Source organism: Lutjanus erythropterus, chromosome 4 (genome assembly GCF_056507025.1).
Source record: "Lutjanus erythropterus isolate fLutEry1 chromosome 4, fLutEry1.hap2, whole genome shotgun sequence".
NCBI lineage: Eukaryota > Metazoa > Chordata > Actinopteri > Lutjaniformes > Lutjanidae > Lutjanus > Lutjanus erythropterus.
The window spans coordinates 32,433,717-32,457,540 of record NC_139320.1 but is presented as its reverse complement, the minus strand read 5'-3'; the positions used below and the strand labels follow the sequence as shown (position 1 = coordinate 32,457,540).

General features: G+C 39.5%; 5 protein-coding genes across 5 annotated transcripts; 3 read left to right on the top strand and 2 right to left on the bottom strand.

The window, feature by feature from the left end:
- Positions 1 to 2,173: 2,173 nt before the first annotated feature.
- Positions 2,174 to 3,106, bottom strand: LOC146328672 (olfactory receptor 10A6-like). The gene has a single exon (XM_084716669.1). The coding sequence runs from the start codon at positions 3,104 to 3,106 to the stop codon at positions 2,174 to 2,176; it is 933 nt and encodes a 310-aa protein (XP_084572795.1).
- A 3,611-nt stretch (positions 3,107 to 6,717) lies between these two features.
- LOC146328671 (olfactory receptor 10A6-like) lies at positions 6,718 to 7,650 on the bottom strand. Its single transcript, XM_084716668.1, has one exon. The coding sequence runs from the start codon at positions 7,648 to 7,650 to the stop codon at positions 6,718 to 6,720; it is 933 nt and encodes a 310-aa protein (XP_084572794.1).
- A 2,526-nt stretch (positions 7,651 to 10,176) lies between these two features.
- LOC146328670 (olfactory receptor 10A6-like) lies at positions 10,177 to 11,106 on the top strand. Its single transcript, XM_084716469.1, has one exon. It carries the CDS (start codon positions 10,177 to 10,179, stop codon positions 11,104 to 11,106), a length of 930 nt encoding a protein of 309 aa, XP_084572595.1.
- Positions 11,107 to 15,478: 4,372 nt separating this feature from the next.
- LOC146328669 (olfactory receptor 5P3-like) lies at positions 15,479 to 16,643 on the top strand. The gene has a single exon (XM_084716468.1). It carries the CDS (start codon positions 15,479 to 15,481, stop codon positions 16,406 to 16,408), a length of 930 nt encoding a protein of 309 aa, XP_084572594.1. The 3' UTR covers positions 16,409 to 16,643.
- A 5,094-nt stretch (positions 16,644 to 21,737) lies between these two features.
- LOC146328668 (olfactory receptor 5P56-like) lies at positions 21,738 to 22,667 on the top strand. Its single transcript, XM_084716667.1, has one exon. It carries the CDS (start codon positions 21,738 to 21,740, stop codon positions 22,665 to 22,667), a length of 930 nt encoding a protein of 309 aa, XP_084572793.1.
- Positions 22,668 to 23,824: the final 1,157 nt, after the last annotated feature.

Genomic DNA, 23,824 nt, shown 5'->3' with positions numbered 1-23,824 from the left:
AGCAGGAGACAAAGACAGGTCCCCTCTGATGAACGAGCAGGAGGCCAAATGTAAAGATGGATCCCCTCTGGTGGATGAGAAAGATGCCAAAGGCAAAGACAGGAGCCCTCAGGAGGATGAGCAAGTGACCAAAGACAAGGACAGAACCCTTCTGGAGGATGACTAGGGGGCCAAAGGCAAAGAAGGGTTCCCTCTGGTGGGCAAGAAGAATGCCAGAGGCTAAGACAGGACCCCTCTGGATGCCGATGATGGCAGCACAGATGAAGATGGGTCCCCGCAGGAGGCCAACGATGTGGCAACAGAGCATCTATCTGATGAGTTGGTGACACCAGGGGGACTGGAGGCAGCTGCAGCTTGTGATGGGCAGAAGGTGATTGTGGCCCAGTCAGAATGGAAGGAAACTGCGGTGGTGATGGCCCAGCCAGGAATGGAAGTGGCTGCAGCCCAGCCAAACCCACCAGGACAGGAGATGGCTGCGGCGGCGATGACCCAGCTGGGACAGAAAATGGCTGCAGGCCAGCCAAGACAGGAGACGGCTCTGGCACTGGCCCAGCCAGGGCAGGAGACAGTGCTGGCAACAACGGCCCGGCCGGGAGAGGAAACAGTGGCGATGGCCTCATTGGGAAAGGAGACGGCAGCGGCAGCAACGTCCCCACCAGGTCAGGAGATGGCAGCGACAATCCTGCTGAGAAATGGGATGGTAACAGGAAAAGGGCAAAGTGAACCTGTGAACAAAATATCTTAAAAGCCTGTGTCTTATAAAACTGTCACTGCAGCCTTTTTCATCTCACCCTTGAAGTGGAACAAACCCTTCAGAGATAAATGCTGAATAGTCAGACTTCCTAAGACTTACTAAAATGATGTCTGACCTCTGCTGAGAATATGGATACAGCTCTCACTCCAGTTATATTAAGGACCAGATACCTTTATCAGTGGCTTGGTACCCCACCGTACTCCCCACAAGAGTCCAACACAATAAGAGCCAACCCTGTGGCCCACTTTTCAAAAATGAGAACCGCCACCCGAGTCTGCCATTCTTCAGGCACTGTCCCAGACCTCCACGTGATATTGAAGAGACATGTCAGCCATGAAAGCCCAACAATGTTCAGGGCTTTCAGAATCTCAAAGTAAATATCATTCACACCTGCCACCGAAGAGCCATTTAACTACTACTGGGACTTCTGCCAGTTTGGGCTTGAGATCCAAACTCTGCCTCGTCCATAGAAGACATGTTGGTTGGATTCAGGACTTCCTCAGAGTGCTCGTTCCAGGGTCAGCCAGGACCTAGCACTATTTTCCCTTCCTGAGTCATGTGTTTGTTTGTTTGTTTGTACGACTTTAAACTTTTACTTTTCAAAATCTTAAACGTTCTGTATTACAGAACCGTAGTCTCTAAGCCTGTTCCTACAGGAAAGGACAACATTGTTGAAAATTGAAAATTCATTTCTGACAAAGGTAAAAAAAAATTGTTCATTGTGAAATCTGACATTATGAGAAAATGAATCAAAATGATTACTGTGATTACACTTTGATTAGTGTATCGTGATAAATCCAACCATAGATGAGGTGCCACATAATGCAAATAATAATAATAATTCAAAGTGACCTGCTCTGTGAAGACACCTGTGCCGGACCTTTGGCATCAATCCAGTGTAAATAAAATGTAACTTTTACTTTACGGGAAAATGGTCCAGAATCTATCTCACACACACACACACACACACACACACACACAGCTGGAGCTGCAGACTGCAGTTAATACTACTGCTAGTACTGGTGGTACGACTGAAATCTCTGACTTCAGGTTTTGGTGCCACATAGAGATAACAGACATCAATATGAGATAAGAGATGTTGTTAGGCAATAATAAACGCTAACCCTTGTGGCTAATGTTAACTTGCATACTACTGTTGACAGATGTTGAAGTTATTAAACGCTCGCCAACAGTTCTCACTGAAGAAAAGACAAACTAGCATTTCTGAAACTGTTGCACAGATTATTCATTAGTTTTGTGGTTGCATGTTTCTCTATTTACACAAAGACAAAGGTTTTGAAAGTTGAGTTAATTCCCTTTATTTGTCACATTATTGCAAACAGTACAATTAGTCATTATAATACCTCAAAAGTCTGATTAAATTGAAACTAATACGTTAATTTGTTAGATAACTTCATATCACTGTCTGGCAAATGACATCAGACTTTTACTCATGACACGAATTTTTGAAATATTCAGACCATACATTAAAGGGTTAAAGAGTGGAGGACATGTGAGGAAATATAATGATAAAAATATTCGCATCATATTAGGTACACTGTTCATATTAAACCTGCTCTGTAATAATTCAAAACTCGCTCCAACAGTAAAGTTAAAGAGAGAAGCGAGGTGAGGTGTGCAGGTACTGGCAGCTTTTTGTCTGGTCTCTTTAGAACCAGAAAAACAAACAACAAGAATCTTCATGTACGTGAAAATTATAAAAATTAAAGAGCAAACAATTATGACAAAACATAAAATGAGTCCGTAAATATTAAGTACAAGGGAATCTGAACATGCCAGTTTGACAACAGAGTGGCCATCACAGTAAACTTTGTGAATTTTATTCCCACACAGCTGTGAATAGGAATTTAAATATACTGTATATGTAATACATGTAAGCAAAGGATATAACCATGAAAGAACAATAAGTATGGCAATCTTTTTAGATGTCATACGTGTGTTATATTGTAGAGGATAACAGATAGCGAGATATCTGTCATAAGACATGATGGCCAAGTTTAGATATTCAACAGCTCCATAAGTGTGTACACAATAAATCTGCAGGAAACAAAAAGAAGTAGAAACAATGTGAATATCAGAGAGAATCTGAATCAGAAGGAAAGGAAACAACCCTGTACTACCATACAGTTCATTTACAAACAGGCTGCACATAAAAATGTACATTGGTTCATGTAAACTTCTGTTCAGACAGATAAGAACAATGAGAAAAACATTTACACTGACAATAAACATATATAAAGTCATGATAATCATGAAATATAAGTACTTTAACGTTCCAGTGTCAAAGTAGGCAGTAAGTGTGAAATATAAAACCTGTGTAGAGTTTATCATCATCCTTCTTTAAGTTCACTCCTGTTCAAACCAGACAAGAACTATATTACCTTTTTGTTCTGGATTTGTAACAGTTTAACCAGCTTCAGTTTGAACTTGATTTGTACAAATTTCAACTTCAGCATAACATTCATAACATGTAGTGATACTAAACAGATCCATTATCACTGAAACAGTAAAAACATTCCTAAACTGACTATTTTCTTTTCAAAATCACAGTGATATTTTGGTTAACATGTAGAAAATGTCTGTGACATTATGTGAATTTGGGCATTCAGCTGCTGTAGTCATACTGCGAGTCTCTCCTAACTGAGCAGAAACTCTGCTTCCACTTCTTTTAAAGTTTTAACAACAGAAGACACCCACTGAAACAGAGTGACCTCATGAAACAAACTAATGATTGATACTCATGTTTAATTGATGTCAGGGCAAAAAGTTTACTTCTTCTTTTTGCATTGCTCTCAATGGGACTCATTCACTAATGTGTGTAGAAATATTCTTACTGTGCGCACAAAATAAGTTCCCACACAAAGTGACCCAAAGTGATTCATGAAACATGCGCACCGGCCAAGTTTGTTTCTTACCAATATAACATATGTTTGTGAATCAGAACCATTCTAAACTGATAGGCTCGTATCCACGGCCAGCAATCTGCATACTGCCACACCCCCTGCTCTCTATATAGGTAAACATGTTAGCATGGAAAAGTATCATGGACGAAGTGGTGAAGTTGTTGTAACTTAATATTCAGGGTGAATCAGGCTTTATTGCTGTGCATGAGAGTGTTTATTTGTATTTAGTGCTTAACTGCTGTCTAGTATACCTGTTGTGGACCTTCAGTCGGGGTGTACCAGCAACAATTTAGACTTTATTTCTAAACTGCCATTTTAGCCAAAGTTTTAGAAAAAAGTGGTAGCAGAGCAACTACTAGTTTTTATTCATAACAAAAACATTTTTAAAAGTGCCAAGTCCCAAATTACTTATCTCTTGCAGCTGATGCCGGCCAGGAGTCCATTCTAATTCCCTTCAACATAAGTGCAGCGTTTGACACGATGGACCTTGAGATCCTTTTGAGCATCTGGACACTGTGGTGCTCTAGGTTTTCCCACTTTGTCCAGTTGCCCTGTTTTGCCTGTGAGACTGCTGTTGCACTTTGCCTTGCCTCCTGTTGTTGGTGGACTTGCACAATACCAGCTTCTGCCACTGGTCTGACGTGGGCTTTTTTCCAAGTGGGACAACTTGGCACTGGACCAAAACCACCTCTACCCAGAGACCCACAATGTCTCCATGCTTGAGAGCAGATTTTGCTTGAGCAATGGACAAAAGTCATGTGGTCTGATGAGTCTAGATTTACCCTGTTCCAGAGTGATGGCCACCAGGGAAGATGGCAAAACCCTTCTGGGGGTCAGCGTGGAAGGCAGCAGAACCCTTCTGGAGGTTGTTGGTGAAGATGAAGGTGGGACCCCTCTGGTGGCCAAGCAGGAGACAAAGACAGGTTCCCTCTGATGAACGAGCAGGAGGCCAAATGTAAAGATGGATCCCCTCTGGTGGATGAGAAGGATGCCAAGGCGAAGACAGGACCCCTCAGGAGGATGAGCAGGTGACCAAAGACGAGGACAGGACCCTTCTGGAGGATGACTAGGGGGCCAAAGCAAAGAAGGGTCCCCTCTGGTGGGCGAGAAGAATGCCAAAGACTAAGACAGGACCCCTCTGGATGCCGATGATGGCAGCACAGATGAAGATGGGTCCCCGCAGGAGGCCAACGATGTAGCAACAGAGCATCTATCTGATGAGTTGGTGACACCAGGGGGACTGGAGGCAGCTGCAGCTTGTGATGGGCAGAAGGTGATTGTGGCCCAGTCAGAATAGAAGGAAACTGCGGTGGTGATGGCCCAGCCAGGAATGGAAGTGGCTGCAGCCCAGCCAAACCCACCAGGACAGGAGATGGCTGCGGTGGCAATGACCCAGCTGGGACAGAAAATGGCTGCAGGCCAGCCAAGACAGGAGACGGCTCCGGCACTGGCCCAGCCAGGGCAGGACATGGCAGCGACGATCCTGCTGAGAAATGGGATGGTAACAGGAAAAGGGCAAAGTGAACCTATGAACAAACGATCTTAAAAGCCTGTGTCTCATAAAATTGTCACTGCAGCCTTTTTCATCTCACCCTTGAAGTGGAACAAACCTTTCAGAGATAAATGCTGAATAGTCCGACTTCCTAAGACTTACTAAAATGATGTCTGACCTCTGCCGAGAATATGGACACAGCTCTCACTCCAGTTATATTAAGGACCAGATACCTTTATCAGTGGCTTGGTACCCCACCGTACTCCCCACAAGAGTCCAACACAATAAGAGCCAACCCTGTGGCCCACTTTTCAAAAATGAGAACCACCACCTGAGTCTGCCATTCTTCAGGCACTGTCCCAGACCTCCACGTGATATTGAAGAGACATGTCAGCCATGAAAGCCCAACAATGTTCAGGGCTTTCAGAATCTCAAAGCAAATATCATTCACACCTGCCACCAAAGAGCTACTTAACTACTACTGGGACTTCTGCCAGTTTGGGCTTGAGATCCAAACTCTGCCTCGTCCATAGAAGACATGTTGGTTGGATTCAGGACTTCCTCAGAGTGCTCGTTCCAGGGTCAGCCAGGACCTAGCACTGCTTTCCCTTCCTGAGCCATGTGTTTGTTTGTTTGTTTGTTTGTTTGTTTGTTTGTTTGTACGACTTTAAACTTTTACTTTTCAAAATCTTAAAAGTTCTGTATTACAGAACCGTAGTCTCTAAGCCTGTTCCTACAGGAAAGGACAACATTGGTGAAAACTGAAAATTCATTTCTGACAAAGGTAAAAAAAAATTGTTCATCATGAAATCTGACATTATGAGAAAATGAATCAAAATGATTACTGTGATTACAGTATGATTACTGTATCATCATAAATCCAGCCATAGATGAGGTGCCACATAATGCAAATAATAATAATAATAATTCAAAGTGACCTGCTCTCTGAGGACACCTGTGCCGGACCTTTGGCATCAATCCAGTGTAAATAAAATGTAACTTTTACTTTACAGGAAAATGGTCCAGAATCAATCTCACACACACACACACACACACACACACACACACACACACACACACACACACACACACACACACACACACACACAGCTGGAGCTGCAGACTGCAGTTAATACTACTGCTAGTACTGGTGGTATGACTGAAATCTCTGATTTCAGGTTTTGGTGCCACATAGAGATAACAGACATCAATATGAGATGAGAGATGTTGTTAGGCAATAATAAACGCTAACCCTTGTGGCTAATGTTAACTTGCATACTACTGTTGACAGATGTTGAAGTTATTAAACGCTCACCAACAGTTCTCACTGAAGAAAAGACAAACTAGCATTTCTGAAACTGTTGCACAGATTATTCATTAGTGTTGTGGTTGCATGTTTCTCTATTTACACAAAGACAAAGGTTTTGAAAGTTGAGTTAATTCCCTTTATTTGTCACATTATTGCAACCAGTACAATTAGTCATTATAATACCTCAAAAGTCTGATTAAATTGAAACTAATACGTGAATTTGTTAGACAACTTCATATCACTGTCTGGCAAATGACATCAGACTTTTACTCATGACACGAATTTTTGAAATATTCAGACCATACATTAAAGGGTTAAAGAGTGGAGGACATGTGAGGAAATATAATGATAAAAATATTCGCATCATATTAGGTACACCGTTCATATTAAACCTGCTCTGTAATAATTCAAAACTCGCTCCAACAGTAAAGTTAAAGAGAGAAGCGAGGTGAGGTGTGCAGGTACTGACAGCTTTTTGTCTGGTCTCTTTAGAACCAGAAAAACAAACAACAAGAATCTTCATGTACGTGAAAATTATAAAAATTAAAGAGCAAACAATTGTGACAAAACATGAAATGAGCCCGTATACATTAACTATGAGGGAATCTGAACATGCCAGTTTGACAACAGAGTGGCCATCACAGTAAACTTTGTGGATTTTGTTCCCACACAGCTGTGAATAGGAATTTAAATATATTATATATGTAATACATACAAGGAAAGGATATAACCATGAAAAAACAATAAGTGTGGCGAGCTTGTTAGATGTCATACGTGTGTTATATTGTAGAGGATAACAGATTGCAAGATATCTGTCATAAGACATGACGGCCAAGTTTAAATATTCAATACCCGAATATGTATACACATACAACAACTGCAGGAAACAAAAGGGAAGAGAAATAATGTGAATATCAGAGAGAATCTGAATCAGAAGGAAAGGAAACAATCCTGTACTACCATACAGTTCATTTACAAACAGGCTGCACATAAAAATGTACATTGGTTCATGTAAACTTCTGTTCAGACAGATAACCACAATGAGAAAAACATTTACACTGACAATAAACATATATAAAGTCATGATAATCATGAAATATAAGTACTTTAACGTTCCAGTGTCAAAGTAGGCAGTAAGTGTGAAATATAAAACCTGTGTAGAGTTTATCATCATCCTTCTTTAAGTTCACTCCTGTTCAAACCAGACAAGAACTATATTACCTTTTTGTTCTGGATTTGTAACAGTTTAACCAGCTTCAGTTTGGACTTGATTTGCACAAATTTCATCGTCAGCATAACATTCATAACATGTAGTGATACTAAACAGATTCATTATCACTGAAACAGTAAAAAACATTCCTAAACTGACTATTTTCTTTTCAAAATCACAGTGATATTTTGGTTAACATGTAGAAAATGTCTGTGACATTATGTGAATTTGGGCATTCAGCTGCTATAGTCATACTGTGAGTCCCTCCTAACTGAGCAGAAACTCTGCTTCCACTTCTTTTAAAGTTTTAACAACAGAAGACACCCACTGAAACAGAGTGACCTCATGAAACAAACTAATGATTGATACTTATGTTTAATTGATGTCAGGGCAAAAAGTTTACTTCTTCCTTTTAAATTGCTTTCAATGGGACTCATTCACTAACACGTGTGTAGAAATATTCTTACCGTGCGCACAAAATAAGTTCCCACACAAAGTCACCCTCTGACAAGTTTGTTCTTACCATCGATTTCTCCAATTGTCCTGTTTTGCCTGTGAGACTGCTTCTACACTTTACACTTGCCTCCTCTTGTTGCTGGACTTCCACAACCGCCAGCCTCTGCCGCTGGTCGAAACTGGGCTTTTTTGTCGAAGTGGGACAACTTGGCACCAGACTGAAACCACGTATACCATGCTGCACCTGACCCACAATGTCTCCATGCCTGAGAGCAGATCTTGCTTGCTCTACAGCTTCAGATGGGACCCACTTCTTCCCAGCTGTCCATCTGCGAGCCATTGCTTGTATCACATCATCTTGGGGCTCTGTTAGGGGCATATCTGTCTTCACCTCGGTGCATTTGTATTCCTCCCTCCATGATGGTAGATACAAGCAGTTCCAGTGCACCATTCCCATACAGGCTGATATTGAATGACACAACACTGAATTTCATGTCACCTCTTTACCTAAGAGCTGATTGTTCTCCTCAGCCGCTCAACTTTGGTGATGGGAAGCTTGTAGACTGTTAGAGGCTACATCAGCCTTGGAATCAGCCCAAACTGTAGACACCACAGGATTCTCATGCCAGGGAGTAGTAGTACTAGTAGCAAATATTGGGAAATGTGGGCCATACCTAGACTTCCCTCCAATGCTATTGGCCCTGATAAAGTTTGAGAGAGAAGGCGAACACAATCAAAAGGAGTCGAGAGGAGCAACAACTAACAGATATATTTATCTACAGTTTGCAATCTGTGCCGCTCCCTGGACAACAAACAGCAAGTGACAAAGTTTTCTGCTGATGCTCCAAGAGGATCTCATGCTCTATCATGTCAAACACTCCACTTAGGTCCAGGACAACTAGAATAGACTTGTCGCCAACATCAGCTGCAAGCAATGAGTTATTTACCACCTTAAGAAGTCCAGTTTCAGTGCTGTCATGTTTTCTAAAACCTGATTGGAATTTTTCAGAAATATGTCTCTCATGGATAAAAGCTAGCAGTTGCTCTGCTACCACTTTTTCTAAAACATTGGCTAAAATGGAAGTTTGGAAATCTGAATTGTTGAGGTCAGAGGAATGAAGACATGGTCTTTTTAAAAGTGGTTGAACTACAGCAATTTTAAAAACATTCAAGATCAGAGCCTGTCATAAGAGAAGCCAAGCACCGTTTAAAATGACCCAACCAAAGGTCCACAACAGGTATACTAGCCATGAAACTAGGTTGCAGAAATCGCCAGAAGTTCAGCACAGTGAAGTCTGAGGAACAGAGCAAAATCTATGCACATGTAAGTGGGCGGCTACTGCTTCTTACCCCTACTGCAACGATCAAAACTGCTTTGCTTCACTTCTGTCGCCTTCCTCTTATTGAAATGACTGTAGGCGACAAGTAAGTACATTGAAAGCAATGCAAAAAGAAAAAGTTAACTTTTTTACTGACATTAATTAAACATGAGTATCAGTGACTGAGACCTTTCATAATGAGGTCACGCTGCTGCTGTGGGTGTCCTTGGTCTTTAAAACTTTAAAATGAGTCAAAGCAGAGTTTCTGCTCAGTTAGGAGGGACTCACAGTCTGACGACAGCAGGTGAATGTACAAATTCACATAATGTCTCAGACATTTTGTACATGTTAACCAAAACATTATTGTGACTTTGAAAATGGTCCCTTTAGGAATGTTTTTTTTGTTTCAGTGATAATGAATGTGTTCAGTATTACCACACTGACTTCTGTTCATGTGTGCTTTATGTTGAATTTGAAATTTGAGGAAAACAAGATTTGATTTTGAAAAGAAAATAGTCAGTTTAGGAATGTTTTTACTGTTTCAGTGATAATGAATCTGTTTAGTATCACTACATGTTATGAATGTTATGCTTAAGTTGAAATTTGTGCAAATCAAGTCCAAACTGAAGCTGGTTCAATTTTTACAAATCCATAAAAAAAAGGTAGTATAGTTCTTGTCTGGTTTGAACAGGAGTGAACTTAAAGAAGGACGATGATAAACTCTACACAGGTTTTATATTTCACACTTACTGCCTACTTTGACACTGGAACATTAAAGTACTTATATTTCATGATTATCATGACTTTATATATGTTTATTGTCAGTGTAAATGTTTTTCTCATTGTTCTTATATGTCTGAACAGAAGTTTACATGAACCAATGTACATTTTTATGTGCAGTCTGTTTGTAAATGAACTGTATGGTAGTACAGGATTGTTTCCTTTCCTTCTGATTCAGATTATCTCTGATATTCACACTGTTTCTCTTCCCTTTTGTTTCCTGCAGTTGTTCTATGTGTATACATATTCGGGTATTGAATATCTAAACTTGGCCATCATGTCTTACGACAGATATCTTGCTATCTGTTATCCTCTACAATATAACACACGTATGACATCTAACAAGATTGCCATACTTATTGTTCTTTCATGGTCATATCCTATGATTGCATGTACTACATATACAATATATGTAAATTCTCATTCACAGCTGTGTGGGAACAAAATTCACAAAGTTTACTGTGATGGCCACTCTGTTGTCAAACTGGCATGTTCAGATTCTCTTGCAGTTAATATTTACGGACTCATATTAGGTTTTGGCACAATTTTTGGTGCTGTAATTTTTATCATCTTCATGTACATGAAGATTCTTGTAGTTTGTTTTTCTGGTTCTAAAGAGACCAGACAAAAAGCTGTCAGTACCTGCACACCTCACCTCGCTTCTCTCTTAAACTTTTCTTTTGGAGGTAGCTTTGAATTATTACAGAGCAGGTTTAATATGAACGGTGTACCTAATATGATGCGAATATTTTTATCCTTATACTTTCTTACATGTCCTCCACTCTTTAACCCTGTAATGTATGGTCTGAATCTTTCAAAAATTCGTGTCATGAGTAAAGGTCTAATATCAAATGTCAGCTAGCGATATTAAGTCATCTAACAAATTAATTTTCTTTAATTTCATCAGACCTTTTAAGTATTATAATGAATAACTGTGCAGTTTGTTATAATGGGACAAATAAAGTAAATTAACTTAAAACCTCATGTATTTGTGGAACTAGAGAGATGTGCAACCATAATACTAATGAATAATCTGTGCAATAGTTTCAGAAATGCCAGTTTGCACCATGTTGAGGCAGATATGTGTGACTATATTATCTCAACAGGGCCTTTTGGGCTGCAATAGAATATAATCATTATATCTTCACAAATATTTTTTAAACGTACAAATCAGGTATGTAACTTTTTTTAGTTTAAGTTTATATTCTGAAATAATAAATATACTACTTACTTTGTATTATTTTTATTGATGAATTGAGTTGAGACATTGTATTTATTCCCAGGTGGAAAAACAGGCCTTACAACAGTACATGTTGATAAAAACAGCATACAAATAAGTAGAAAAATACAGATAACAAATCAAGTTAGTTTTCTGCTGCATCAGTATGTGTAAACAGTGTTCAAAACCAAAAGTGCAGGTTAGTGATAATTTGGATCAAAATGACATAATGATTATGATAAGTAAAGATGAGAATATTAATATGTGCAGAAGATTTTAATCTTTGGTTGAGGTGTAGGTAGTTTTATTACTTTATATACAATACCTAGTTTGGTCCTTCAAAATGCATGACATTTTTAAGATAAATCGTTTTTATAAACTCAGTTCTGTAAACATGATATTTCTTTCTGATATGTAAAAAAAAAAAAAAGTAGAAAGAAGCAAAAAAAAACAAAACAAAAACACAATCCAGTGGACACAGCTCTCACTTTGGGTGTACAGAGATTGGATGGCCCTGAGCAGTGACCCCTTCACCTCATACTCCTGCAAGACCTAAGGACCTCCCACAATGTCTCCTGTGGAACCCTGTCATACACCTTCTCCAAATCCACGAAACACATGTAGACTGGATGGGGGTACTCCCAGGATCCTTGCAAAAGTGAAAAGCTAGTCTGCTGTTCCATGACCAGGACAGAATCTGCACTGTTCCTCTTCAATCTGAAGTTCGACTATCTGTCTGACCCTCCTCTCTAACACCTTAGAGTAAACTTTCCCAGGGAGGCTGAGTAATGTGATGCCTCTATAATTGATACACACCCTCTGGCCCCCCTTTTGAAACAAAGAACCACTACCCCAGTATGCCACTCCTTAGGCACAACCCCAGACTTAGGGTGCTCTGCTATCGGGTACACTTTTGAAGATCCTTTTGCTGGAGTTCATTATGGACAGTCCATGACTAGTACAGAAGTCCAGTAACAAACAACTGCTCGTGTTCAAATCAGGGAGACATTCTTTCCAATCACGTCCCTCCAAGTGTCTTGTTGTCAACGTGTGCGTTGAAGTAGGATTACAAAGTCCCTCCAGGAGCCCCATGCAGGACTCCGTTCAGTGTCTCCAAGAAGGCTGAATACTTCAAATTGTCTTTCGGAGCGTAAGCATAGACAGCAGTCAGAGTTTTCACCCCAAAACCCTTAGGCACAGGGAAGCGACCCTCTTGTCCACTGGGGTGAACTCCAACATAGCCCAACTCAGACGAGGTCTTGTGAGTATCCACCCACTCACCTGCCGCCTCACACCCCGGGCAGCTTCGGAGAGGAATAGAGTTCAACCCCTATCCAGCAGTGAGATTCCAGAGCTGAGACTGTGCGTAGAGGTAAGCCCCACCAGAACTAAATGATAGCGCTCCACTCCTGCACAAGCTCCAGCTACTTCTTCACCAGACAGGTGACCTTCCATGTCCCCAGAGCCAGCCTCTGCTTTCCAGATCCGGTCCCCTACCTCCATGACATGCCCAATCACCAGTCACTTGCTGACGGGCCCCTTTTCCAGGCCTGGTTCCAGACAGGACCTTCCTCCAGGCAGAGTCTCTACACTCCGTCCTTGGTTTTCATGAGGTTTTTTTGAAGGTAGGTCTTGTTCCTACCAGGAGCACTAGGCTCCAAACAACACAGCTCCCAGGTTCATAGGAACACACAAACCTCTCCACCATGATAAGGTGATAGTTCCCTGGAGAACCATCACCCTGACCTGAGAATGCCTCGGAATTCCTCAGTCAGAGCTGGCTAATGTACCCGGGAAAGGGATGTCTGGGGTCCCCTGCTGGAACTGTTATCTCCACTACCCAACTTCGGCTAAGTGGCTGAAGATGGCTGGATGGATCATTTGAACATCATGGTTGTTATTCAACCTTTATGAAATTATCTTTGTTTTTGTCTGTACACCTTTAGCTTGTAAAGCAAATTAGCTATCTTGGTAGGTTGCTGACGTTAGGTCAGCCAATTAATGTCAGGGAGAAAAGCAGAAGCTTACTAACATTATTACATGGCACTCTTAAATACTTGATTCTGATTCATTAATCACCAAAATTCAGCGGTGTGTATTTGTTGAGGTATCACCACTGCTCTGCTGCTCCGTTGCTAGTGAAGCCATAGTAACTGCCATACGGAGTTTGAGAGCTCAGCAGAGTCGAGAAGCTGTAAAACACTGAACTTCCTCTACATTCTTCACAGTAAAAGTCCCCAGCTATTTTGTTACTTAAAAGCTTTCGTTATGAAGCAGCAAAACCAGGAAATTTGTTTCCATCTGCAGTAACTTAACTCAACTCCCATACAGCTTAAAATGCTCATTAAACAGTAAAACAAAGAAAGATATGAAAGTCACAACACATTTTGCCAACTTTCCACATTCAGTATTTGTTGATAACATAAACTAGCATTATCTGTCTGTGCTGCAGCTTGTGAAACATAAACTTAATGACTATACCGTGGATATTCTGTATTGTAGCAACCAGAGCGTCTCAGCTGAGGACGAGACACACCTCCAAAAATGCTGTCCTGTGTTACCAGCTGGGTGTTTTCAGAGCAATGGCTGGTGTTTTCAGTTAACATTAAATGTGTTTTATTTATTTTTGTCACATTATTGAATGTTTTACTAGTAAGCCATAAGTAAGCTGTGCATCAGTGTTCCATTCCCCTGTCTGGAGTTATTTTTCAACAGATCACCGGCTTGCTATACATTATCCCTAATTTAATGTTACTTCTATGATAGTTGGCAAAATTGACAGTCTTAATTAAAGAATGGTTAACGCACCTTATTCCGGCTTATTTCAAAATGTAACACCTGAAGAAGGCACTTTACTGATATGTCTGTCATCATAAACTGAAATAGACTTATAACCTACATATCGAGTTTGATAAGGTTCTCCTCTCCTTTGATAAAGGTTCATAAAACATGATATAATACTACAGCACAAACTATTTACATGTGGCTGTGGCTTGACATTTTTTTTTTTTTTTTTGCTTAAGAGGGATATGAAATTGTGAAAATTGTCACTCAACGGCCAATGTCTGAAGATACATGGAGGTGTAACGTTAATGTTAATTCAATCAGTGCGACATGGCAGCACTATAATGTGATATCATTCAATAATACTAATATTTAAAGTGAAATACTGACCTAGGATGTGCTTTCATCCAGTCGAATTTCCCGCCCTCTTGACCTTTGGTAGGTGGCAACAATGACACCGTGTCACATTTGTAACACCCGTGTACAACTTGAGCGAAGGTGCAGGGGAAGTTGAGCACACAGCGAGGACAGGTCGAGAGAGAGAGACACATCTTGAGTGAGTATGCTGCAGACTGCTCGTGCACCAAGAACAAGTTTGTGACGGGGCAGAGTGAAACTGAGTGAAAGGGAAATTTTTATTTTATTGCACGTTCGTATTGATCGTAGCATTAGCAAATATGTTCATGCACAGAATAGATTTTTGTCTGCTCAATTTAAAGTGTTTTTTTTATTGCTCACATTTAATTTTTCCTCAAAACCTAATATGTATGCTTGCACAAAATGTTTTTCTGTGCTCAGAATCTACAATTGCTTGCAATTGATCACACAAATATAACTCCATAAGGTCACACTGCTACTGTTGGGTGTCTTGTGTTATTAAAACTTTAAAAGAAGTCGAAACAGAGTTTCTGCTCAGTTCAGAGGGACTCACACTATGACTACAGCAGGTGAATGCTCAAATTCACATACTGTCACAAATGTTGTACATTTTAACCGGATCATCACTGTGACTTTAAAAATTGTCCTTTTAGGAAAATTTTTTTTACATTTGGTTCCATGATAATTAATCTGTTTAGTATCACTACACTGACTTCTGTTCATGTGTGCTTCATCTAAGTTGAAATTTCTGCAAAACAAGTCCAAACTGAAGCTGGTTAAACTGTGACAAATCCATAACAAAGATAAGAGAATTAATGTCTAATGTTTATAGTTGTGAACTTAAAGAAGGATGATGATAAACTCTACACAGGTTTTATATTTCACACTTACTGCCTACTTTGACACTGGAACATTAAAGTACTTATATTTCATGATTATCATGACTTTATATATGTTTATTGTCAGTGTAAATGTTTTTCTCATTGTTCTTATCTGTCTGAACAGAAGTTTACATGAACCAATGTACATTTTTATGTGCAGCCTGTTTGTAAATGAACTGTATGGTAGTACAGGATTGTTTCCTTTTCTTCTGCTTCAAATTCTCTCTGATATTCACAATATTTCTCTTCCCTTTTGTTTCCTGCAGATTTTCTGTGTGTATACATATGGAAGTATTCAATTTTTAAACTTGGCCGTCATGTCTTATGACAGATATCTTGCAATCTGTTATCCTCTAAAATATAACACATGTATGACATCTAAAAAGATTGCCACACTTATTGCTCTAACATGGTTATGTCCCATGCTGACATTAATTACATATATAATGTATTTAAATTCCTATTCACAGCTGTGTGGGAACAAAATTCACAAAGTTTACTGTGATGGCCACTCTGTTGTCAAACTGGCATGTTCAAATTCTCTCGTACTTAATATTTACGGGCTCATGTCATGTTTTGTCATAATGGTTGGTTCTTTAATTTTTATAATTTTCACGTACATGAAGATTCTTGTAGTTTGTTTTTCTGGTTCTAAAGAGACCAGACAAAAAGCTGTCAGTACCTGCACACCTCACCTCGCTTCTCTCTTAAACTTTTCTGTTGGAGCGAGTTTTGAAATATTACAGAGCAGGTTTAATATGAACGGTGTACCTAATATGATGCGAATATTTTTATCATTATATTTCCTCACATGTCCTCCACTCTTTAACCCTGTAATGTATGGTCTGAATATTTCAAAAATTCGTGTCATGAGTAAAAGTCTAATGTCAAATGTCAGCTAGTGATAATAAGTCATCTAACAAATTAATTTGCTTTAATTTCATCAGACCTTTGAGGTATTATAATGTATAATTGTGTAGTTTGTTATTATGTGATGAATAAAGTAAATTACCTCAACTTTCAAAACCTTTTGTTTGCCTAAATAGAGAAACATGCAACCACAACACTAATCTGTGCAACAGTTTCAGAAATGCTGGTTTGCATCATGTTGAGTCAGATGAGTTGTATATAATATACAATGACAAAGAGAGTTTTTTTGTTTGTTCCTTTTTTTTTTTGGTTGTTTTGTTTTTTGTTTTGTTTTCTGCAATTACAGAGATACCTGTCTGTGTGACTATATTAGCTCAACGAGGCCTTTAGGGCTGCACCAACAGGATGATTATATCTGCACAGATATTTTTAAATGTACAAATCATGACCAAGACAAATTCATTCAAGAAGAAGTAGAGATGAGAATATTAATATCTTTGGTTGAGGTGGAACTAGTTTTATTATTTTATATACTTTTACATAGTTAGATCTTTTAAAATGCATCACATTTTTAAGATAAATCATTTTGAAATGATAAACTCAGTGCTGTAAACATGACATTTCGTTCTGAAATGCAGAGAAAAACAAGTATAAAGTTGCAAAAGAATGAAGGTAAGTGGAAAGCAAATAAGCAAGTAACAACCTTCTTATAGAGGATGTGCTCCAATCTGTCAAGTCACATTCTTTACCAGCTGTCACTATACTTTCAAGGGTGCCAACTAGTTGTTCCTAACACTCACTGTCCCATCTAAGCTCACAAAACTTTTACTGTTCTATTTGTGTCAGACATATTTTGTTTTAAGACATTGCACATCCGTCACCGTATGGTTTAAATCAGCTACTGGATACAAGAACAATTTCCAACAACAGGCCATCACTCCAATTGTTTGGATGTTTACAAGATGGCGATGCATACTCTTGCAGGAGCTCAGTGCTTTCCCTGTCAGTGCTTTGTTTGGGTTTTTGTGTATGTGTTGTTTCTTGTCCTGTGTAAATTCTGTTGGGTGAACATCTTCTACAGACAGCATAATCTCCTTAAGATAGGAGTTTGGCACAAGTGGAGTGTTACAGCCGAGTTTCTCAGTCCACACAACATTCCAAGGGACATAGCAAGGAGCCAGAGGGTTAGAATGGGTCACCACACATCCACGACCCTCAGCCTCAGCACCAGCTCCACACAGGGCTGTGTGCTGAGCCCCCTGCACAACACCATGGTGGTGGGTCTCATCTCTGGGGGGATGAGTCCCCCTACAGGGATGAGGTGGAGCAGCTGACAGTGTGGTGCAGGGAGAATAACCTGCTCCTCAACACCTCAAAGACCAAGGAGCTGATAATGGACTTCAGGAAGAAGAAAACGGACATTCCACCATCAATCATCAGTGGGGACTGTGTGGAGGGGGTGGCTGACTTCCGCTTCCTGGGAGTCCACATTGAGGAAAACTTGACTTGATGCGTGAACACCTCTGAGCTGCTGAAAAAGGCCCCGCAGAGATTGCACTTTCTTAGAGTGCTCAGGAAGAACGACATCACCCAGAGACTGTTGGTGTCCTTTTATCGGTGCTCCATAGAGAGCATACTGACATACTACCGTGGTTTTAGGTCAGGTTTTAGAAAATATCACAGTACTAAGTCCTAATTGGCTTATTACTTGCAGCTGATGCTGGCCAGGGGTCCATTCTAGTTCCCTTCGACCTAAGTGCAGCATTTGACATGATGGACCTTGAGATCCTCTTGGAACATCTGGACACTTTGGTGCTCTAGGTTTTCCCACTTTGTCCAATTGCCCAACTTGGCACCAGACTGAAACCACCTCTACCATGCTGCACCTGACCCACAATGTCTCCATGCCTGAGAGCAGATTTTGCTTGCTCTACAGCTTCAGATGGGACCCACTTCTTCCCAGCTGTCAGCCTGGGAGCCATTGCTTGTATCACATCATCTTGGGGCTCTGTCAGAGTAATATCTACCTATACCTTCCCTAGAGCCAGGCAATTCCAGTGCACAATTCCCATACAAACAATAATTGCTCAGACAATGCTCAATTTCATGCCACTTCTTTACTTAAGAGCGTCCAGTCACCAAAGCTTAGAGGCTGAAGAGAACAATCAGCTCTTAGATGAAGATGTGGAAGAGGAAGGAGGTGAACAGTCCACCCCAAGTTTCAGTCCCATTAGCAAGGTTAATATATGATCATCAGGTAAGTCCAGGATGTCTGAAACTTCTTGCAGTATTGTGTCTGCTAAAGTATTCCTCTTTCTTGCAGCAATGATTTGATAACTCCTCAAATAATATTCCAACTAGGAAGGTGAATGGGCAAAACACCAGAGAAGGAACATACACACCTGAAGACCCCAATGAAGGTTTATCTCCCACAGTCACTCCAGAAAGTCTTCTTGATGACCCCCCTTTCACCCCATCGTCACTAATGAAATCAAGCAGGAGCTGATTATTGAAAGAGAAATGTACAACAAGTCCTATGAGCTGAGCCAAATTTAGTTAAAATTTCTGTTTTACCCAAAATGCAAATGTTGCACCTGTCAGCCATCTTAATGATATTACAATGACAGTCGGGGAATCATATAAGTGTTTTCCCCATGATATCAATATTCAATCACCACTTATATCCGTGATCTCGTTGTTTTGGTCATCACCTAATCTTCATAGCCATAGAGGAGAGTAGGAACAAAGATTGATCGGTAGATCGAGAACTTTGACTTTTGACTAGGCTTTCTTTTTGTCACAACAGGGTAGTTAAGCAAAAGCAATACCGCTCCTGCTGCTCCGATTCTCCAGCCCATCTCACACTCTATGGTCTCCTCACTCAAGAAAAAGACCCCAAGATACTTGAACTCCCTCACTTGGAGTACGGAGTAGACAATCCAGTGGTTTCCTGCTGAGAACCATGACCTCAGACTTAGAGGTGCTGAAACTCATCCCAGTCACATCATCTGCAAAAAGCAGCTTTGCAATCCTCAGGCCACTGAACTGTGACCCCTCCATTCCACAATCACGCCTTGATATCCTGTACATGAATATCACAAACAGGATTGGTGATGAAGTGCAGCCCTGATGGAGGCCAACCCTCACCAGGAAAGAGTTCAGCTTACTGCCAAGAACCCGGACACAGCTCTTACTTTGGATGTACAGAGATCGGATGGCCCTGAGCAGTGACCCCTTCATTTCATACTCCTGCAGCACCTCCCACAATATCTCCCATGGAACCCTATCATACACCTTCCAAATCCACTAAACTGTGACAAATCCATAACAAAAGATAAGAGAATTAATGTCTAATGTGTATAGTTGTGAACTTAAAGAAGGATGATGATAAATGCAATGTTTTTATTACTTGACCAATCATGGGAGTCTGAACTTAGATGAACTTGGGTTGAACTTGTTTTCAAAGCAAAAGTCAAACTCAAGCTCAGGTTATATTTCACATATGGGTTTACAGTGAGCTATTTTTGTCCATATGGATTTTAGTGTCTGTACTTTGGATACACACACAAACTAATTTGTTAAACATACATATACACTAGATGCTGACATCACTGGCAACAGATAGAGACCACTTAAGTTGAATTTATTATTTCACCTGTTCTGCAGGAGCTCGTAGAATCAATTCAGCTCAAGGTTTGAAACAGGACATTGAAAACCAATGACAAATATGGGAAAATGGTGTTTTTTAATCCTCTTTCACACTGAACAGAAAAAGAAAATTGAAAGAAATCACTTTTTAAGGCTTTTTTTATGGGGATCAAAGAATTGTGGTTTTAATGGAAGTCAATGAACACAAAAATGTGTCGAAGGAGCTGAAAGGGAGTAAATTTCTGACACAATGTTTTTTAGTCCTATTATAAAAGCTGATGGTGAATTTAAAAAATTGACCAAAAAACACACAGCCTTGTGAATTTTTATGCCACTTGCATGAACACAGCCAAAATAATCATAAAAACAAAACTCAAAAACACAAAAATGTGTATGAGGGTGCACGGAGGATTACAGAGATACCTATGTGTGCGACTATATTGTCTCAACAAGGCCTTTGGGGCTGCACCAACAGGATCATTATTTCTGCAGATATTTTCTAAATATACAAATGATGACTAAGACCAAAGCTACTCAGTTTTTTTAAGTAATGTCTGGTGGACAAGAGGGTCACCTCCCTACACTTATGGGTTGTAAGGTGGAAAACTCTGACTGCTGTCTGTGCTTATGCAGAGTGTTCAGACTTCTTAGAGATCCTGAATGGAGTCCTACATGGGGCTCCAGTAGGGAACTCGATAGTCCTACTGAGAGACATCAACTCACACGTGGGCAATGATGGAGACACTTGGAGGGGTGTGACTGGGAAGAACGGCCTCCCCGATTTGAACCCGAGCGGGTGTTTGTTTCTGGACTTCTGTGCTAATCATGGACCGTCCATAACGAACACCATGTTCAATCATGAGGATGCTCGTAAGGGGCTTAGGAGTATGCTTATCCATGTGTTTTGTGGATTTGGAGAAGGCTTATGACGGGTTCCACAGTAAACGTGGGAGGAGCTGCAGGAGTATGAGGTGAGGGGGTCACTGCTCAGGACCCTCAGGATAGGTTGAGAAGCTCAGTCAACTGTGAGGAACTCGTAGAGCCACTGCTCCTTTGCATATAAAGGAGCCAGTTGAGGTGGTTTGGGGATCTTGTAAGGATACCACCTGGTCACCTCCATAGTGAGGTGTTCCAGGTATGTTCAGTTGGGGGGAGGCCACAGAACAGACTGAGGACTAGGTGGAGGGATTATATCTCTGCCCTAGCTTGGGAACACCTCAGGACCCCCCAGTCAGAGCTGGCTAATGTAGCCGGGGAAAGGGATGTCTGGGGTCCCCTGTTGAACTGTTACCCCCAGTTTAAGATGGATAGGTGGATCATTTGAATATGGTTGTTGTCAATACTGGTATATCACAACACCTCTTGTTAGAAATTACAAACAGCAAGTGACAAAGTTATCTCTTTTGCTTACATTAATTAAACATGAGTATCACTCACTGGGACATTTCATAAAGAGGTCACACTGTTGCTGTGGGTTTCTTCTGACATTAAAACTTTAAAAGAGCAGGAAGCAGAGTTTCTGCTCAGTTCAGAGGGACTCACAGTATGACTACAGCAGGCGAATGCCCAAATTTACATAATGTCACTGATATCGTTTTGTGCATGTTAACCAAAATATTATTGTGACTTTGAAAATGATCCATTTAGGAATGCTTTTTACAGATATAAATAGAATTATTGTCTTGCATGTACAGGTGTGAATGATGAAGGACGATGATAAACTCTACACAGGTTTTATATTTCACACTTACTGCCTACTTTGACACTGGAACATTAAAGTACTTATATTTCATGATTATCATGACTTTATATATGTTTATTGTCAGTGTAAATGTTTTTCTCATTGTTCTTATCTGTCTGAACAGAAGTTTACATGAACCAATGTACATTTTTATGTGCAGCCTGTTTGTAAATGAACTGTATGGTAGTACAGGATTGTTTCCTTTCCTTCTGATTCAGATTCTCTCTGATATTCACATTATTTCTCTTCCCTTTTGTTTTCTGCAGTTGTTCTGTGTGCACACATATGGTTGTATAGAATATCTAAACTTGGCCATCATGTCTTATGACAGATATCTTGCAATCTGTTATCCTCTACAATATAACACACATATGAGATCTAAAAAGATTGCCACACTTATTGGTCTAACATGGTCATATCCTTTGTTTATATTAACTACATATACATTATATTTAAATTCCCATTCACAGCTGTGTGGGAACATCATTCACAAAGTTTACTGTGATGGCCACTCTGTTGTCAAACTGGCATGTTCAGATTCTCTTATAATTAATGTATATGGGCTCATTATAGGTTTTAGCATAATTGTTGGGTCTTTAATTTTTATTATTTTCACGTACATGAAGATTCTTGTTGTTTGTTTTTCTGGTTCTAAAGAGACCAGACAAAAAGCTGTCAGTACCTGCACACCTCACCTCGCTTCTCTCTTAAACTTTACTGTTGGAGCGAGTTTTGAAATATTACAGAGCAGGTTTAATATGAACAGTGTACCTAATATGATGCGAATATTTTTATCATTATATTTCCTCACATGTCCTCCACTCTTTAACCCTGTAATGTATGGTCTGAATATTTCAAAAATTCGTGTCAGAACTAAAAGTCTGATGTCAAATGCTGGGTAATAATATTAAGTCATCTGACAAATTAATTAGCTTTCATTCATTAATTTAACTTTTAACTTTAATTTTATTCAGACTTTTGATGTATTATAATGAATATTTGTGCAGTTTGTTAGACAAATGTGATAAATGAAGTAAATGAACTCAACTTTCAAAACCTCTTTTGTTCGTATAAATAGAGAGACATACAACCACAACACCAATAAATAATCAGTGCAACAGTTTTCTAAAAGCTAGTTTGCACCATGTTGTGTCAGATAAACTGAATATAATGTACAGCGAAAAACAAAATGTTTTGTTTGTACTTACAGAGATACCTATGTGTGTGATTACATCATCCCAAGAAGGACTTTGGGGCTGCACCAAAAGGGATCATTATTTCTGCAGATATTTTCTAAATGTAAGAATCAAGGATTTTTTTAAATAATGTAAATAGATTTTTTAACCTTAAATTTCTTTTCTACATGCAATAAAAATAATACTTACTATATGCTGTACATGCACAGATTTATCACCAGAACCTGTGCAGCATAATTCAGTTTATGCTCTTATACATATTTTATTGTATTATTTTTATTTATGAATTGAGATGAGACATTTTATTCTTCACCAGGAGGGAAAGTTGGCCTGACAAAAGCATAAGACTTTGATAAGAACAGCATACACATAAGCAGAGAAATACAGTGAGTTCTGCTGCATCAGTATATGATATATATGTGATGCAAATATTTTTATCATTTTGTTTTTTGTTTTGTTTTTTTTACATGTCCTCCACTTTTTAACCCTGTAATGTATGATCTGAATCTTTTACAAATCTGTGTCATGAGTAAAAGTCTGATGTTAAATGCCAGCTATTGATACTGATTTGTCTTCTAACAAATTTATCTTTTAGTTTTAATTTCACCAGACCTTTTAAGTATTAAAATGTATAATTGTGCATTTTGCTATAATGTTACAAATAAAGTAGATGAACTCAACTTTCAAAACCTCTTTTGTGCAAATAGAGAAACATGCAAACACAACATTCATGAATAACCTCTGCAGCATTTTCAGAAATGCTAGTTTGCATCATGTTGTGTCAAATGAGTTGTATATAACTTTTTGTTTGTTTCTTTTTTTTTTTTTTTTTTTTTTTTTTCGTGTGGGGTTTTTTTGTAATC